Source organism: Mustelus asterias, chromosome 25 (genome assembly GCF_964213995.1).
Source record: "Mustelus asterias chromosome 25, sMusAst1.hap1.1, whole genome shotgun sequence".
Lineage (NCBI taxonomy): Eukaryota > Metazoa > Chordata > Chondrichthyes > Carcharhiniformes > Triakidae > Mustelus > Mustelus asterias.
In genome coordinates this window covers 31,096,006-31,116,062 of record NC_135825.1, presented here as the reverse complement: position 1 = coordinate 31,116,062, position 20,057 = coordinate 31,096,006, and the positions used below count along the sequence as shown (strand labels likewise).

Here is a 20,057-nt window from a genome sequence, read left to right as displayed (position 1 = left end):
ATCGAAATCCACAGTGACGAAAAGTCTTAAAGAGCTTTACAACAGGTTTTGGCAAACCACTATCTTCTTTAATCGTACTTAAGATTGTCAATTCCGTTAAATCGTTATGCCTTTGCCCCCAATCCTTGGCACGACTTAAAAAGCGTATAAAGTGGTGAATTAGTGGAAGCGGTTGTGAGTGTTGCTTTTCTCTGTCAACTTTCCCATTGGCTGAGAATTTCTGCAATTGAATACATTTTCTGTTAGTAATTTCGGTTTAAGATGAACGGCACAGAAGGGGAAAACTTTTACATCCCGTTTTCCAACAAGACTGGGATCGTTCGCAGTCCTTATGAGTTCCCTCAGTATTACCTGGCCGAACCCTGGAAGTTCTCCATCATTGCGGCTTACGTATTTCTGCTGATGGTCATCGGGCTGCCCATCAATGTTTTGACTCTGGTGGTCACTTTCAAGCACAAGAAACTAAGACAGCCTCTCAATTACATTTTAGTGAACCTGGCGGTGGCCAATCTGTTTGTGATGCTCTTTGGGTTTGTGGTCACGTTTTACACGGCCTTGCATGGCTACTTCGTATTTGGACCGATTGGCTGTGCGGTAGAGGGCTTCTTCGCCACTCTAGGCGGTGAGTGCAACGCGGCCAAAATTGGGATGTGATTCTTTAAAAATTCATTTAGGAGATGTAGGTGTCGCTGGCTATACCAGCATTTATTGCCCATCCCTAGTTGCCCTTGGAAGGTGGTTGTGAGCTGCCTTCTTGAACTGCTGCAGTCCCTGGAGTGTAGGTATACCCACAGCGCTGTTAGGGAGAGACCTCCAGGATTTTGACCCAGTGACAGTGAAGGAACCAATACATCTCCAAGTCAGGAAGGTGAGTGACTTGGAGGGGAACCTCCAGGTGCTGGTGTTTTCATCTGTCTGTTGCCCTTGTGTAGTTATGGTGTAGTTATGACAATTAACAGCAATAGGTCGGAGAGACCCTCTCCCCTCACCAACTGCATGGTTGACAAAACCGGCTGGGGCTGTGTCACCCTCCGGGGTCAGTGTTGCATGTAGATCTTCCCCCCCCCAGCAGGGCAGCCAGTGCCTGGTTCAGCTCGTTTCGGTGCTTCAGTTACCCAATATCCTTAAAATATGAATTATTAACAAATCATAGAATCCCTACAGTGCAGAAGGAGGCCATTCAGCCCATTGGGCCAGCACCGACAACAATCCCACCCAAGCCAAATCCCCATAACCCCACATATTTGCCCTGCTAGTCCCCCTGACACTAAGGGGTAAATTAGTACGGCCAATCCACCTAACCTGTACATCTTTGGAATGTGGGAGGAAACCGGAGACCCAGAGGCAACCCACACAGACACAGGGAGAATGTGCAAACTCCACACAATGCAAGAACTGAATCTAGATTTTCTTGCAGTTAACCGCTTTTGTGCTTGCCGGAATTATTTTCAATTTGAGAAACTCCCTGAGGAATTCCTAGTATCTCCCATCCATTTTACATTTCTGTCTTTCTACAGGCGAAGTCGCCCTTTGGTCTCTGGTGGTCTTGGCTATAGAACGGTACATTGTGGTCTGCAAACCTATGGGGAATTTCAGGTTCGGAGCCACTCATGCCTTTACTGGAATTGGCAGCACTTGGATCCTGGCACTTGCCTGTGCCGGTCCTCCTCTGGTTGGTTGGTCCAGGTAAGAAGGTGATCTAAAAACAACCTAACAAATGTTCCACTCTCTTAGATTTTCACGTGTAACCAGGGTTTAGGAATTAAGATCTGCTCACAAGTTCACCTCCAATGTTAAGGATATATTGTGGTCTAAGAACCGGGTTTACATTGCTTGCCTTTCTGGTTGATTGTTGCAAGTAGACTTCAATTATTCTATAATAGGAAAGAGTTGAGCCCACTTTCTAATCTTGGATTCACACCACACTCCATGGGATGTCAATCCCAAGCAGAATAAAATTAACTCCTTCAAGGAACCTCATTCTGTCTTACTTGAGGTCCAGGTTCTGATTCTGAAAATTCACTGTAAATGTACAAATGGAAGTAAGAAGCCATCATGAAGTTGAAGTCCTATACTCGTGGTGCGGGTGCACCTATATTAAGTTAGGAAGTTGTATATTAAGATTTTCTTGTTACAATAGGGTGAAGCTAATGATGCTCATGCACAAGTTTTAAAGTTTAAAGTTTATTTATTATTGTCATAAGTAGGCTTACATTAACACAGCAATGAAGGTACTGTGAAAATCCCCTAGTCGCCACTCTCTGGCACCTGTTCGCGTACACTGAGGGAGAATCTAGCCTGGCCTATGCTCCTGACCAGCACGTCTTTCGGACTGTGGGAGGAAACTGGAGCGCTCAGAGAAAACCCACGCAGACACAGGGAGAACATGCAAATGCCACACAGTCACTCACGCCGGGAATCGAAGGCAGCAAGCTAACCATTGTGCCAATGGTATAGCAACTTCAGGTGTGGGACAGATGCACTTCAAAGTGACATTGAGATGTACTACCATTATGTTAGCTTCGTGGGAATGCGACCTCAAAGGCTAGTTCATCATAGAAACGCATTGAATCACAAGTTATTTTCGTTGATGACGGGGATTGTATCAGAACATCGAACAACATCTGGTGTTAGTTAAACTTTTCTTTGCACATTTGGATTTTAAAAGGTTTTGCAAAGCAAATTGCTGAAAGTGCGAGCTGATAACATCATATCAAAGGAAAGTGGGCATCTGGGACATGAGTGAATAGAGCAAGTAACTGTGTGTAACTAATTAGATTCAGAGATTTTGAAAGTAACAGTGCAACAGTACGAGCTAAACACCACAGAAATTTAGGTCTTGTTCATTCTGGTCTAAGAATCCTGTTAATATTTACTTGCTTTTAATAATTACAACATATCCTATGTGTTAATTATTGCCAAACAATGTTCTAGCTCTGAAAATCAATTATTAAGCTTGTAGAGTCTAGTTCCTTTGGATTTTAATTGCTGAAGATTTTTTTTCTCTCTTATTTCTCTTTCTGTAACTGGTTTGAGATTGAATTCATACACTAATTTATACTTCTTTCTCCATCATTGTACTGTTACTTTCAAAATCACAGAATCTAATTAGTTACAGAGGTACACAGTTACTTGCTCTATTCACTCAGGTCCCAAATACCCACTTTCTTTTGATATGGTATTATGAGCTCGCACTTTAGAAACATAGAAACATATGAACCCTACAGTGCAGAAGGACAGCATTCGGCCCATCGAGTCTGCACCAACCACAGTCCCACCCAGTACCTATCTCCATAACCCCACATATTTACCCTGCCAGTCCCCCTGACACAAAGGGTCAATTTAGCATGGACTGTGGGAGGAAACCGGAGCACCCGGAAGAAACTCACGCAGATACGAGGAGAATGTGCAAACTCCACACAGACAGTGACCCAAGCCAGGAATCGATCCTGGATCCCTGGCACTGTGAGGCAGCAGTGCTAACCACTGTGCCACCCATCTAAAAATCCCACCCAGCAACCCCACATATTTACCCTGCTAATCCCCCTGACATTAAGGGGCAATTTAGCATGGCCAATCAACCTAACCTGCACATCTTTGGACGGTGGGAGGAAATCAGAGCACCCGGAGGAAACTCACGCAGAAACGAGGGAGAATGTGCAAACACCCGAGGTTGGAATTGAACCCGGGTCCCTGGCACTTTGAGGCAGCAGTGCTAACCACTGTGCCACCATGTAATGATCTCATTACTTTGCAAAAATTTTAACAATCCAATGTGCAAGGACAAGTTTAACTAACACCAGATGTTGTTTGATGTCCTGTGTCACAATCCCCATCAGAGGATTATAAACGAAAATAACTAAATTTACCAAATGAGACCCCAAAGGAGAAATTACCAACAAGATTTCACTTTTTGCAACTTTTACTTTTAACACAAATCTGAATCAACATGAATTAACAGGCAAACTCTACTTCAGATGAAAAGGTAAATTTCACTTTAAATAGTTCATACAACAAAGAAAAGTCTTATGCAACCACAAATGCCTTCTTCATGCCCCACAAAAATGTGGCACTACATACCTACACAGTTCCAAATATGCTGTTCTTTGTTCACACAGTGTAGGCCAGGAATCCTATCTGACAACAGTTTTCCCCTTTGTGGTTCGCAGGCACGATTATCATCAGCAAGGCACACTTCTATGAACCCTCTCTCCCTTGGGTCACAACTGTTCTCGTGGTATAGACTGCTAGAGTACCTTTTCAACCAACCTACGAGTTAAAACCCCAGTTCATGGTTTTATGTTTCTGGGAAAATACCCAGCTCTTTTGCATCTCTGAGCTATTCATAAAGATTTCCATCCAGGCTTTGAACCTTTTTAGCTAATTGACGCACTGTTCCCAAGAGCTCCTGTCTCCTTTCCTAGCCAAACATAAAGATGACCACTTTTCCTTACAAGAATTCCCTGCGTTCTTCTTGCTGTCTCTTTCTGTTTTCTCATTGTGTCTGCATCTGTGTGCTGATGGCTTTCACTCTCCAGCTCCTCTGCTTGTAGCTCTCCCTCATGTCTGCAAGTCCCTCTTGTTTCTGGCCACATAACATCTGTATCTTAACTTCCTTCTTGTTGATACTTAGGCTGGAAATTTGGGCAAAGAAATGGCAGATGGAGTTCAATCCTGATAAATGCGAAGTGATGCATTTTGGTAGAAATAATGTAGGGAGGAGCTATACGATAAATGGCAGAACCATAAAGGGTGTAGATACGCAGAGGGACCTGGGTGTGCAAGTCCACAGATCCTTGAAGGTGACGTCACAGGTGGAGAAGGTGGTGAAGAAGGCATATGGCATGCTTACCTTTATAGGACGGGGCATAGAGTATAAAAGTTGGGGTCTGATGTTGCAGATGTATAGAACGTTGGTTCGGCCGCATTTGGAATACTGCGTCCAGTTCTGGTCGCCACACTACCAGAAGGACGTGGAGGCTTTGGAGAGAGTACAGAGGAGGTTTACCAGGATGTTGCCTGGCAAGGAGGGGCTTAGTTATGAGGAGAGATTGGGTAAACTGGGGTTGTTCTCTCTGGAAAGACGGAGGATGAGGGGAGACTTAATAGAGGTGTATAAAATTATGAAAGGCATAGATAGGGTGAACGGTGGGAAGCTTTTCCCCAGGTCGGTGGTGACGTTCACGAGGGGTCATAGGTTCAAGGTGAAGGGGGGGAGGTTTAACACAGATATCAGAAGGACATATTTTACACAGGGGGTGGTGGGGGCCTGGAATGCGCTGCCAGGCAAGGTGGTGGAGGCGGACACACTGGGAACGTTTAAGACTTATCTAGATAGCCATATGAACGGAGTGGGAATGGAGGGATACAAAAGAATGGTCTAGTTTGGACCAGGGAGCGGCACGGGCTTGGAGGGCCGAAGGGCCTGTTCCTGTGCTGTATTGTTCTTTGTTCTTCTTTGTTCTTATAATAATTTCAGGAATAAGTTGTAAAGGAACTATGTTTTATTGCACAAAATAAAGCAAAACCACAGGCTTGTGGTGAACACAAACAGGTCCCAACTGGGACAATACAATAATGGTCCCACTCAGGGGCCTACTTTACACAGTGCGCTGGAACAGGAGCTTCACCTAGTGAGTTAATTATCAATCCCCAGGGAGCTCGTATTCAATGAGTCCTGCAGGGAGGTCAATCAATGATTCCCCAAGCAAGTTCTGGGGGTTATCATAGTACTGGGTCAAGGTTCACCTTGAATCAGTATTTCTTATTATCCAAGAAAGATAGAGTTGATCCCATTACAATTGATGCAAACTATTGAAAGTTCTTTCCAGATATTCTTAAAATTATTACTGATTCCACCAGCATTTTAAAGAAATTATAAATTTTCCTTACAGTACTGCTTCTGGATCAAAGATCCTTAACACCTTGCGAGAGGCCCAATGCTGATTCTATAACTGGTGCGGAGTCTACATGTTCTCCCAGTGTCGGGTGCTCCAGTTTCCTCCCACAGTCTGAAAGACATGCTGGTTAGGTGGATTGGCCATGCTAAGTTCTCCTTTACCTGAACAGGTGCCAGAGTGTGGTGATTCGTGGATTTTCACAGTAACTTCATTGCAGTGTTAATGTAAGCCTGTTTGTGACAGTAACAAAATAAACTTTTTAAACTTTGACCTTATTAGAAGCTGTGCTGCAACTCCTTTTGGTTCGATTCTCACAAGTTGATGATGAGAAATCTGGGGGGCGGGGGGGTGGTGGAGTGGTGGAGTGGTGGAGTGGTGGGGGGGGAATCTCCCATCCCGCTAGATAATCTTTTAGCAGAGGGCTGGGAGAATCTCAAAGAACAAAGAACAATACAGCACAGGAACAGGCCCTTCGGCCCTCCAAGCCTGTGCCGCTCCCTGGTCCAAACTAGACCATTCTTTTGTATCCCTCCATTCCCACTCCGTTCATATGGCTATCTAGATAAGTCTTAAACGTTCCCAGTGTGTCTGCCTCCACCACCTTGCCTGGCAGCGCATTCCAGGCCCCCACCACCCCCTGTGTAAAATATGTCCTTCTGATATCTGTGTTAAACCTCCCCCCCCCCCCCGCCCCCCCTCACCTTGAACCTATGACCCCTCATGAACGTCACCACCAACCTGGGGAAAAGCTTCCCACCGTTCTATGCCTTTCATAATTTTATACACCTCTATTAAGTCTCCCCTCATCCTCCGTCTTTCCAGGGAGAACAACCCCAGTTTACCCAATCTCTCCTCATAACTAAGCCCCTCCTTGCCAGGCAACATCCTGGTAAACCTCCTCTGTACTCTCTCCAAAGCCTCCACGTCCTTCTGGTAGTGTGGCGACCAGAACTGGACGCAGTATTCCAAATGCGGCCGAACCAACGTTCTATACATCTGCAACATCAGACCCCAACTTTTATACTCTATGCCCCGTCCTATAAAGGTAAGCATGCCATATGCCTTCTTCACCACCTTCTCCACCTGTGACGTCACCTTCAAGGATCTGTGGACTTGCACACCCAGGTCCCTCTGCGTATCTACACCCTTTATGGTTCTGCCATTTATCGTATAGCTCCTCCCTACATTATTTCTACCAAAATGCATCACTTCGCATTTATCAGGATTGAACTCCATCTGCCATTTCTTTGCCCAAATTTCCAGACTATCTAATCCTTCTGTAGCTTCTGACAATGCTCCTCGCTATCTGTAAGTCCTGCCAATTTTGTGTCGTCCGCAAACTTACTGATCACCCCAGTTACACCTTCTTCCAGATCGTTTATATAAATCACAAACAGCAGAGGTCCCAATACAGAGCCCTGCGGAACACCACTAGTCACAGGCCTCCAGCCGGAAAAAGACCCTTCCACTACCACCCTCTGTCTTCTGTGACCAAGCCAGTTCTCCACCCATCTAGCCACCTCCCACTTTATCCCATGAGATCCAACCTTTTTCACCAGCCTACCATGAGGGACTTTGTCAAACGCTTTACTAAAGTCCATCTAGACGACATCCACGGCTCTTCCTTCATCAACCATTCTGGTCACTTCTTCAAAAAACTCCACCAGGTTAGTGAGGCATGACCTCCCTCTCACAAAACCATGCTGACTATCGTTAATGAGTTTATTCCTTTCTAAATACGCATACATCCTATCTCTAAGAATCTTCTCCAACAATTTCCCCACCACGGACGTCAAGCTCACCGGCCTATAATTACCCGGGTTATCCTTCCTACCCTTCTTAAATAACGGGACCACATTAGCTATCCTCCAATCCTCTGGGACCTCACCTGCGTCCAGTGACGAGACAAAGATTTGCATCAGAGGCCCAGCGATTTCATCTCTCGTCTCCCTGAGCAGCCTTGGATAGATTCCATCAGGCCCTGGGGATTTGTCAGTCTTTATATTCTCTAACAAACCTAACACTTCCTCCCTTGTAATGGAGATTTTCTCCAACGGTTCAACACTCCCCTCCGAGACACTCCCAGTCAACACATCCCTCTCCTTTGTGAATACCGACGCAATGTATTCATTTAGGATCTCCCCTACTTCTTTGGGCTCCAAGCATAATTCCCCACTTTTGTCCCTGAGAGGTCCGATTTTTTCCCTGACAACCCTTTTGTTCCTAACATATGAATAAAATGCCTTGGGATTCTCCTTAATCCTGTCTGCCAAGGACATTTCGTGACCCTTTTTGCCCTTCTAATTCCCCGTTTGAGTTCTTTCCTACTTTCTTTGTACTCCTCCAGAGCTCCCTCTGTTTTTAGCTGCCTGGACCTAACATACGCCTCTCTTTTCTTTTTGACCAGTCCCTCAATTTCCCTGGTTATCCACGGTTCTCGAATCCTACCCTTCCTATCATTCTTTTTTACAGGCACATGCCTGTCCTGTAGCCCTAACAACTGTTCCTTAAAAGACTCCCACATGCCAGATGTGGATTTACCCTCAAACAGCCTCTCCCAATCAAGAGCTACCAATTTCTGCCTAATCCCACTAAAGTTAGCCTTCCCCCAATCCAACACCTTACCCTTGGGACACCACTCATCCTTTTCCATCACTATCCTAAAGCTAACAGAATTGTGGTCACTATTTGCTACATGTTCCCCTACCGAAACTTTGAAGACCTGACCGGGCTCATTCCCCAGTACTAGGTCCAGTATAGCCCCCTCTCTAGTCGGGCTATCTACATATTGTTCCAACGAACCCTCCTGTACGCATTTTACAAATTCCTCCCCATTCAGAGTCCCAGCTCTCAGCGATTTCCAGTCTATACCGGGAAATTGAAGTCTCCCACTACAACAACCCTATTTTTCCTGCACCTATCCAGTATCTCCTGATATATCCATTCTTCCACTTCCCTTGGGCTGTCGGGGGGCCTGTAGTATACCCCCAACATAGTGACTGCGCCCTTCCTGTTTCTAAGCTCCACCCAGAGTGACTCGTTACACGACCCCTCTGAATTGTCCTCCCTCTGCACCGCTGTAATATGCTCTCCAACTAATACTGCTACTCCCCCACCTCTTTTGGCCCCTCCTCTGTCTCGCCTAAAACACTTGTACCCCGGAATATTCAGCTGCCAGTCCTGTCCCTCTTTCAACCAAGTCTCTGTCACCGCAACTACATCCAAATTCCTCGTGAGCACTAAGGCCCTAAGTTCGTCTGTCTTACCTGCTACGCTCCTTGCATTGAAGTATAAGCACTCCAGACCTCCAGGCCCAGTGAGGTCATCCTCCCCCAGAGTGCTCTTCTTCTTTGCCAGCCTTGTCCCAGCCCCAAGCTCGTCCCCAGCCTCTACACTTGTGGATCTAATATTTTGATCCCCACCCCCCTGCCATACTAATTTAAACCCCCCCGAACTGCACTAGCAAAACTCCCAGCCAGGATATTCGTGCCCTTCCAACTTAGTTGTGACCCGTCCTTCTTGTACAGGTGCCATCCTCTCCTGAAAACTTCCCATTGATCTAGGAAAATGAAGCCCTCCCACCTGGACCAGTCCTTTAACCAAGCATTCAATTGTACTAACTCCCTATTCTTAGCCTCACTGGCATGAGGCATTGGGAGCAGCCCAGAGATGGCCACCCTGGAGGTCCTACTTTTTAGTCTATTTCCCAACTCCCTGAATTGCTCTCGTAGGATCCCCCTGCTCTTCCCATCTACGTCATTTGCACAAATGTGTACAATGACATCCATTTCTTTATCTTCCCCTTTTAAGATGCCTCCTATCCGCTCGGTGACATCCATTACCCCAGCACCAGGTAGGCAGACTACCGTCCTGGAGTCCCGTTCGCACCCACAGAATCGCCTGTCCGTGCTGCTAACCAACGCATCCCCCACCACTATTGCTCTCCTAACCCCTCTCTTTCCTTTCCGGGCCACAGAGCCTGACTGTGTGCCAGTGACCTGGTCACTGTGGCTTACCCCTGGAGAGTCATCCTCCTCCACACTATCCAAAACAATATACTTGTTTTGGAGTGGGACAACCACAGGTGACCCCTCCTCTAATTGCTCACTCCCCTCCCCTCTCACACCTGTCGCCGAGCCCTTCCTATTATGAGAGACAGCCACTGGAGTACTCTCTGGTACATTACCCTTCTGACCTTTATTCCTCCTAACTGTGACCCACGTGTCTTCCTCTCGATGCCCCGGTGTAACTAGTTCCCAATAACTCATGTCAATTATTCTCTCATTCTCCCTGACTAGACCAAGGTCAGCAATCTGCATCTCCAGTTCCGTGACGCGGTCCCTCAGGAGCTGCAGTTCCACGCACCTGGCGCAAATGTGGTCCTCCAGGAGGCTAGGTGTTTCCAGGAACTCCCACATCCCACACCGGAAGCACTGAACTGGCCTATCACTCGTAGTTACCCTTATCCTATATAGGTTTGGATAAAAATAACTTACCTTGCCTCGTCCTTTCTGCCTAAGCCCTGTGAACCAAAGCCCTGACAGCTTTCACTCAGCTTCCCACTCACTCCACTGCCTGCTCCCAACACTGCCCGCTGTATACTGCAGCCTACATTTTATACTTCGCGCGCTTAAAAAAACCCTTCTCATGGCAGGTGATGCGTGGGTTTTGCGCATGCATTCTCGCTGTGATAGCATCTCCCAGCGCTGGATTTCTGGCAGCGTCAGCTCCATGCCAGGAATCGGCGCGGAGGTGCCGAAATTATTTGAATGACAATTCAAATATCTTTTAACTACAATTAGCGGGCCAGGGACTGAATTCTCTCGGCCCGCTAGCATCTCTCTACCCTTGCCAGAGTGGTTCACTCCAGCTGGAATTACAGTAGCCCCCCCCCCACTAATGGGGAACTAGTGGCCTGACCCCATTGGAGTTAAGGGGGACAATTGGGGACCCCCAGAGGGTCGGTGATCCCTGGGCATTGGCACCCAAGGGACAAAGTGCCATTGCCCAAGGGGCACCTTGACACTGCCCATTGGGCATGGGCAGTGCCAAGGGAATGCTGCCTTTTGGGGTGGGACTTGATGGGGGCAGGCCTGGTGGGGCAATTGGTGGGGGTGGAAGATCAGTGGGGAAGGGGGGAGACCAGTGATCGGGAACGGGGGGGGGGGGGGGGGGGGGTGCTGGGGAGTTGTGGGGGAATCAGCCTGCTGGAGATTTCGGGACTCCGGGGGGTGGGGGTTGGGGAAGCGGTGGGGGGCTTGGCATTGTGTGGGGGCTAACTGTCGGGAGGGTATCAGTTGGGGTGCTGGAGATCAGGCCAGGATGGGGATTGGGGCTGGGCCTGGGAATGGTTGGGGGCCAGCGATCTGGTTGGGGGCCAGCCATCCAGCTGTTGCGGGGGGTGGGGTTGGCCGGCATTGCAGGGGTAGCGATTTAACTGGCCAGCAATCAGGAGGCCAACAGACCGGGGCCACTGTGCATACACCAATCTCAGTACTGGCAGATCGACGCAATGCGCTGTGGCCCCCTCAGCGCTATGCTGTCGGCCTCTCCAGTGGGAATAGGCCCCACCCTGTGGTTTATAATGATAATGTGGAGATGCCGGCGTTGGACTGGGGTAAACACAGTAAGAAGTTTAACAACACCAGGTTAAAGTCCAACAGGTTTATTTGGTAGCAAAAGCCACACAAGCTTTCGAGGCTCTGAGCCCCTTCTTCAGGTGAGTGGGAATTCTGTTCACAAACAGAACTTATAAGACACAGACTCAATTTACATGAATAATGGTTGGAATGCGAATACTTACAACTAATCCAGTCTTTAAGAAACAAAACAATGGGAGTGGAGAGAGCATCAAGACAGGCTAAAAAGATGTGTATTGTCTCCAGACAAGACAGCCAGTGAAACTCTGCAGGTCCACGCAACTGTGGGAGTTACAAATAGTGTGACATAAATTCTGATTCTAGGATCGCATGATAAAGACTCAGGAGGAAAAAAGCAGAAATATTTATGTGAAATAGTGTGACATAAACCCAATATCCCGGTTGAGGCCGTCCTTGTGTGTGCGGAACCTGGCTATCAGTTTCTGCTCCGCGACTCTGCAAGCAAGCAGGCTTGACCTGCAGAGTTTCACTGGCTGTCTTGTCTGGAGACAATACACATCTTTTTAGCCTGTCTTGATGCTCTCTCCACTCCCATTGTTTTGTTTCTTAAAGACTGGATTAGTTGTAAGTATTCGCATTCCAACCATTATTCATGTAAATTGAGTCTGTTTCTTATAAGTTCTGTTTGTGAACAGAATTCCCACTCACCTGAAGAAGGGGCTCAGAGCCTCGAAAGCTTGTGTGGCTTTTGCTACCAAATAAACCTGTTGGACTTTAACCTGGTGTTGTTAAACTTCTTACTGTGTTTATAATGATATACATGCCAGTGTTCTCTGCAGTGCACAGAGTGTGGGAGATTCTTCTCTGAACTCCCACTGAAAAAACCAGTGAGAATTACTCCAGTTTTCACGCAAATTTGACAAATTTCTTTGGAAGAATTCTGGCCCTGATATTTCTAAACTTGTAATTTTATTGACAAGTTGCGAATATTGATCAGGACCAGTATTTTCCAATTTGTTGTAATTTCAGTGCTAATCGATGTTTTAGAGTTTCAAACTCCACCATGATTTGCCTCCATTCTGGACAATTTTCAGGGGTCACAATAAGTTGGATATTGGCTGGCTTCCTGCAGAACCTTCATCTCCACTCAGGAAGGAACAGGCCTTATGAACTTGCCACAAAATACCAGGGCCAGTTGCTGGCTGGAGTACCTGAAAATCTGCATTGTTTGTGTAGGGCTAGGGAACTAATGTAACGTTAGATGAAAATATTGTCCGCTGCATTTTTCCCAATTATCTTAAGCAGAGGAAAATGGGCCCCATACTAACTTACAACAGATCTGGGGGAGTTAGAAAGTAGTGAGAGATTCGTTGTGTCTTCAATGAGATATAGATTTTAAAGAATACTTGTTAATTGTTTTTTATTTCAGGTACATACCAGAAGGATTTCAGTGCTCATGTGGTCCAGATTACTACACCATGAATCCACATTACAACAATAAGTCTTACGTAATTTATATGTTTGTTTTTTATTTTCTGGTTCCAGTGGCCCTCATATTCTTTTCGTATGGAAGGTTGATATGTAAAGTAAAAGAGGCAAGTAGAACATTTCTACGTACTGTAAAATTTACTTGAGTTTATTTATCGAGTTCCAGCAAGCAGGCTTGAAAAGGCACCTAATAATGTATGTAAATTAGTAAAATCTCAGGCATATCTATTGAACAGCAAATTTGCAAATATTACACGTGAAATCAGTAAAATGGTCAATACATTTCTGTACAGGGTATATCCAAACATTCTCCTCAGCAGCACTGTGGGTGTACCCACAACACATGGACAGCAGCAATTCACCACTCTTTCTCTCAAGGGCAAATATTGATGGGCAAAAATTGCTGCCCTAACCAGTGATGCCCAAGAATAAATGTAAAAAGTGAATATATAAAGTGAATCCAGGTAAAGAAATGAAATACCAATGACAAGCATTTATTTAAGTATTTGAGAGCATTGGTCACAGAATCACAGAATTGTTACAGCACCGAAGGAAGCCATTCAGCACCAGTTCTCCGAATGAGCAATTCAGTGCCTTCTCAGACCTTTTCCCCATTGACCTACACGTTCTTCCTTTTCAGATAATTAATTTCCTTTTGAACGTTTCAAGTGAACCTGCCTCCACTACAGTCATCAGGCTGTACATTCCGTTTCTTAACCACTTGCTGTGTGAACAAGTTTCTCCTCATGTCTCAATTCCTTCTTTTGGCAATTACCTTCCACCTGTGCCTACTTGTTCTTGATCCTTCCATCAGTGGGAAAAATGTTTCCTTATCTACTCTGTTCAGACCTCCCATTATTTTGGATACCTCCATCAAATCTCTGGTCCACCTTCACCAAGGAATGCAGTCCCAATATCTCTAATCTATGTAACTCATGTTCCTCACCCTGGAACAATTCTCATTGATCTTTTCTTCACATTCTCTCATGCCTTCACATCATTCCTAAAGTGTGACGCCCAGAACAGAACAGGAAGCAATACTTCAGTTGAGGCCGAATCAGTGTCTTCTAAAAGTTTAACATAACCTCCTTGTTCTTGAACTTTATGAGCTGGATTTTCGTGGAGTTCGGAAGGTAAGGACCTTTAAAAGTGGTGGCAGGACCAAATTCTGGGATTCCTGGCCTCATTCCCGGTGCCCCCAATTCTCATCAGTGCAGATTAAGGCTGCAGGTTTGTGCAGATCATGAGGTTGCACATTGCATTCTTGACCTAGCTGGCTCCATTGTGATGATCGCCACAATTTTTATGGAGTCAGGACAGTTTCTCAAGGTCTCGTGGTTTGTGGCCCATCTAAGTTGTCACAAACTGCAGTATGGATGAACCTGTTGGAAGGTAAGTTTAAAAGGTCTTACCCATGCCACTCTATACTCCTCCAATCATCCCAATGGCTCCTCATATAGTTTATGCCTCCATCCCCTCAATGGTCCCTTATATCCTCCCATGCCAACCTATGGTGTGGCATCTCCATGTCCCTACACTCTGTACAGAACCAATGAACCCTACAGTAACAATGGGATGTATGAAAAAGCATTCAAAAAGTCATTCACTTATAACTTTATTTTTAAAAACTGCTTATACTGTAGCCCTATAAAAGTGTGAATCATCCAGACCTTTAAAGTATCAATAGCAAGGTTGCATGCCCTTGACACCATTATGTTATACAAATGAACATTGTACATTTAGCAAACTAGATCCATGACACAAAGCTGTCAATGAAGCAATATTTTCCCTTGCTGCAGCTGTTTCAATAGACTAATAGATGTCTGGGCTCTCAGCCAAGCTTTATCATGCATTATTAACGGAGAGACCAAATATCCATTAGCCTGTTGAAACTGCGGCACCCTTAAGCCTAGGATACTGTATACTTTAAGAAACACACTCTCAACCTGCCCTACCACCTTCAATAATTTATTCACATTTGCACCTAGGACCCTCTGCTCCAAAATTATCTTTGGAATTTTATCCTTCATTTTATACCATCTCTCCATGTTCTCTCCATATATAGCTTAATGCTGCATATTGCAATATAATGTATTGCAAAATTCAATAACCTGGAACATAGATTTGTTCTGGTTTGCAGTTCCTTCTGGGCTGTCAATTCAATTGTTCAATGCAGACAACACATTATAATGGTTATTCAGGTGGAAGCAAGAATCGACACAGTACAATATTTAAGCGACAGCTTACAAGTTGAGAATCATATGAGCCCATTTTTCCTTAGCTGGAAATTGTGGGCGGAATTTTCAGCCACGCTGGTCTAAAAGCCGGTAATTCCCGCCCGACTGTCAATGGAGTTTCACATTCTCCGCAACCCGCCCACTAAAATTCAAATGGTGGGCTGGATGGGAGAATTCCGGCCTGTGTCTTGATTTCACATCGATTCACCAGTTAAATCATTTATCCTAGCAAAGACTTAAGTCTCCTGAATTATTCTTCAAAATAGAAAACTATGGAAAATTAATTCAACCATGTTTTCTTCAATACATTCTCATTTTACCCAAACATACATGTCCAGACCCAGATAATTTCTCATGACCCCTTGCCTCTGTTTTAAGACTTAGTATAAACTTCCTTTGTTTCTGTGGTTAATTGAACACAAGAAATAGAAGTAGGAGTCGGCCACCAGGCCCTTCAAGCATGTCCCACCATTCAATATGATCATGGCTGATCTATACTGGCCTCTGATCTATACTGGCCTCAACTCGTTTTCCTCGATCTATCAAATATTTATCCACCTCCACTTTAAAGACTTCTAATGGTCCGGCCTCCACCACCCTTTGGAACAGAGAATTCCAGAGATTCACCACTCTCTGCAAGAAGAAATTTCTACACATCTCAGTTTTAAATGACTGGCCCTTCATCTTGTAGCTATATCCCCTTGTTCAAAACTCTCACTAGTGAAAACATCTCATCACCTACCCTGTCAAGCCCCCTCAGAATCTTTTATGTTTGAATAAGGTCACTCCTCACTCTTCAAAACTCCAACTATAGACCCAGACTATTTCACCTCTTTTGATGGAACAACCCTCTCATCCCAGGAATTAGCCTGATGAACCTTCTTTCGACTGCCTCCAATGTTACTACATTCTTTTTTAGGTAAGGGGGCCAAAACTACATGCAGTATTCCAGGTGAGGCCTCATCAACACCCAGTACAATTACAAAAAACCTTCCAATTTTTAAACTCCAACCCCTTTGCAATAAAGGCCAAAATGCCGTTTGCCTTCTTAACTACTTGTTGGACCTGCCTGCTAGCTTTTTGTGATTTATGCACTAGAACACCTAGATCCCTCTGCATTTCACTCACCTGCAGTCTCCCTCCATTTAGAATCGCTTATTCTGTGGACCTTGAAAATAACAACAGTTCCAGCTAAATTCTAAGATAAATATCATTTACATTATTAATTATAATAAAGGTTTAAATGTAACTGTGATTCAAGAGAGCTTGATAGTAAAATGCATTGTGGCAAAGGTTAATATTAAAAATTATTAAAAGGAATTATAATTTGACAAATAAGTTTTGTTTTTAGTACACAAGACCACAGCTAGGGAACGAATAACAAGGTAGCTAGTTTCATATCTCAAAGTTCCTTCTTTGGTTTGCAACAACAGATACTCGTGACTATTCTGCACTTGCAAATATTAGTCTGAAAATAATATGAGCAGTTCAATAGTTTAAACGACTGTTCCATCCAAAGCTTAGTTACTTAATCCTGTCAAGACTAGTTTCCCCTAAGTTCCCTTCTAAATCTATGTTTTCTTGTAGGCTGCAGCTCAGCAACAGGAGTCTGCCAGTACACAGAAGGCTGAAAAGGAAGTCACCCGCATGGTAATTTTAATGGTCATTGGTTTTATGACTGCTTGGTTACCATATGCCAGCGTTGCATTTTGGATCTTCATGAATCAAGGAGCAGAATTTTCCGCTACGCTCATGACAATTCCTGCATTCTTCTCCAAGAGTTCAACAATATATAATCCAATCATCTATGTGTTAATGAACAAGCAGGTAGAATTTTTAACCTGTTTACATACGAGAATGGAGCACCAACATTATTTAATGGGAGGAAAAATACCTCAAGTATTATGGTCCCCTTTCTTAATGGTTCTGTCTTAGCATTCTGTTGGCATTATCCATTGTAGACCTTAACAGGAGATGGTTTAAAACATATTTGTCTTGATTACAGACAGGAGCTTTGACAAAAAGTGAAACATTTTAGTTGCCAACATAATTACATTGGAAATCTATACATTGTTTTGTGTTTGACAGAATTGTCATCAGGCATCTGCATATTACACAGATAAATGTACATATTAATATGTACATATATATACATGCATAATATATAATATGTGCGTATAATCTGCATATGATACAGATAGATCAATCTAAGGCAAGCAGCTGGAGTGCAATACAGCTTGAGATGGGTACCACATGCAAAAACAAAACTTGAAGAAACAAGCTCTACAAATAATAATACTTTACGGAAGAGTTGAAGCTTTGGGTGCTCGTGGCGATTCAGATGCAAGTGATACTCAAAATTGTGTTAGTTTTCTAAATTGAAATCTTTGCTCAATTTTCCATTCGAACCTCCTGTCATGGTGCCATGGACAGTTTGCTCATCCAACCTGCACAATTTGTTCTCATCTAAACAAGCAGTTAGAATCTTGTCACTGTTTGATTAAGGGCAAAGATCGAAGCTTCTGTAGTCCTGTAATGGAGTCCCTTATCTATCTGGGGAGAGAGCGGGTAAATGGAGTTGAAATCAACCATGATTGAATGGTGGAGTGGACTCGATGGGCCGAATGGCCTTACTTCCGCTCCTATGTCTTATGGTCTTATCTACCTGAATCACAGTCACACCCTCTTATCTTAGACTACTTCCCAGACTTGTACCTAATGTAATCTGAAGGTTGGGGAGGTGGGTGGGGGAGAGTTGGGGGTGGGAGGGGGGTTTGAGTTGACATTTCTCAAGGAGCAGAGTTACTACAGATCTGGTTATCTGGGATCACTATGCTCTCCACGAACTCCCACATGTTACACTCTCTGCACACCATCTGCAGTGCCATCAGTACCTTTGTTTATTTATTTAATTAAACTTTATCCATTGAATCAAGTTAATTTTCTTTTAGCTTTTCAATTTATCTTTTTTAAGTTACAAGTAGGTTAAATTAAATGTTTGCTTTTAAACTTCCCCCTGCTGCCTTTCCTATACTGTGTGAATTATTTTCTCCCATGCCATTTGCTGACTCACTGGGCTGGATTTCGCTGAGATCACTGGGACCCAGATGTTGAGCTTAACTCCAGGTCAGGGACCCAGAAGTGACCAGAGCAGGACATCGTTCGTGATCTTCCCAGAGGTGGCTGTCTCTGGGACCTCTGTCCAATTAAGGGCAGACCAGTGAAGTGTGAAGCCCAATCAGAGGGCTCACTACGATGTCTGGCTGGAAGTTCCACCAGGAGAGGTGGGTGTCGCTGAAGGAGGCAGAAGACTTCAAAATGAAGGCTCTGATTGTAAAACGTTAAAAATTCCTCATGACTACAGCTGAGGAACCCTCCATAGAATGACGTACAGCCGTGACTGTGGCCATCAGATCCCTGAGAACCCATGCTGGGATAATGGAGAGTAGGTACAATGGCCCCATATCTATCAAGACTGGTGTCAGTAGGCCATTTCTAGTTCAGTTCCTGGTTCAGGGTTCTAGGCTCCAGCTGCAGGAGGATGCCTAGCCACTATTGGATATAAACCACAGTCAGTGACATCCCTCTCCCAATTGGCTCAATAATAAATTTCCTAGCTGGCTACCTGACACTGCTGGCCCATTAGCTTTTGCCGCAATCACCCCATATCAGTCCTGAGCACTTGGATTGGGAAATGCATCTAATTTTATCCCTGCTCCCGCCTCCTACCTGTACTGTACAAGATCAGCTTTGTCACAGGTTCCCTGTTGCATTGCTCTTGAGCTTGTCCTTTTCACTGTGTTAGTTTGCTTCATAAACATAGTTAATTTACATTTAAAGTTTATTCAATTAAAATTAATTTAATACAGAAATTTAGATATCCAGATAAACAAACCAATTTATTTTGTTTCTAGTTCCGGAATTGTATGATTACCACCTTGTGCTGCGGGAAGAATCCATTTGGAGATGATGACTCTTTAGCATCACAAAGCAAGACAGAGGTTTCTTCAGTGTCATCTAATCAGGTTTCCCCAGCATAGAGACAGAATGAGTCATGTCAAAATGACATATGCGGACAACTGCCATTATTATACTGTACTTAAAAACATTTTAGACTTTGGTATCTTTTAGCCATTTAAATGACCTGAAGCAGGAGATGAACTTCATTATGTTACTGGATCTGCACTCAAAGGCCAAGTTTAAATCCAACTTTGACAAGATGCAAAATTGATTTCAATAAATCTAATAACTTGCAAGCTTCAGAAGAAAGATGACCATGGAAACTGATGATTATTGATTAAATCCCAACTAGTTTATTGACATCTCTGGGGAAAGGAAACCTGCTACCTTTACTGGTCTGGCCTACCTGCCTTGAGTTCTAAGCTATGTGGTTGACTCTAGCCAGAATTTAACTCTGTGTAAGTGAATGGGTTTTGAATGGATTAAAGTCTGTTCCTAAATGAATGTACTCTAAAGTTATCAAAGAAGGCATTCAACCATTTTTTTAAAAGAACAATTCCTATCGAGAAAGCCCACCACTAATAATTGCACCCGTGACAGTGTCAACCATGATCCAAGAACAAGTAAAACATTACTGAATTTGAATTAATTTTAGTTCTTGTTATTCACCCAGCATTTTGTACTGGAGATTTATCCTCCTTCAATATGAGCTTCTGAGATTTTAATAACTCACAAAAATCCTAATGATAGTAAATCATTCCATATTCGATAAAATAAATTCAGTCCAATGATTTTAGCCTTTATTATTTATACAGTAATAAAAAGGGAACAATACCCAACTTTGTCCAATATCATCCAGACAATCCATGTTG

At 44.2% G+C, this 20,057-nt stretch overlaps 1 protein-coding gene across 1 annotated transcript; it reads left to right on the top strand.

Annotated features, from left to right (window-relative positions):
- Positions 1-261: 261 nt before the first annotated feature.
- LOC144511885 (green-sensitive opsin-like) lies at positions 262-19,265 on the top strand. The gene is made up of 5 exons (XM_078242314.1): positions 262-622; positions 1,518-1,686; positions 12,930-13,095; positions 16,813-17,052; positions 19,140-19,265. The coding sequence occupies exons 1-5, from the start codon at positions 262-264 to the stop codon at positions 19,263-19,265; spliced, it is 1,062 nt and encodes a 353-aa protein (XP_078098440.1).
- Positions 19,266-20,057: the final 792 nt, after the last annotated feature.

What these genes read in the sequence shown, in the direction of transcription:
- LOC144511885 (XM_078242314.1), top strand. Translation starts at nt 262, where the DNA reads ATGAACGGCACAGAAGGGGAAAACTTTTACATCCCGTTTTCCAACAAG. An exon ending in CTTCTTCGCCACTCTAGGCG is followed by an intron (nt 623 to 1,517) that starts GTGAGTGCAACG and finishes GTCTTTCTACAG; the next exon opens with GCGAAGTCGCCCTTTGGTCT. An exon ending in ATGTGTTAATGAACAAGCAG is followed by an intron (nt 17,053 to 19,139) that starts GTAGAATTTTTA and finishes TTTTGTTTCTAG; the next exon opens with TTCCGGAATTGTATGATTAC.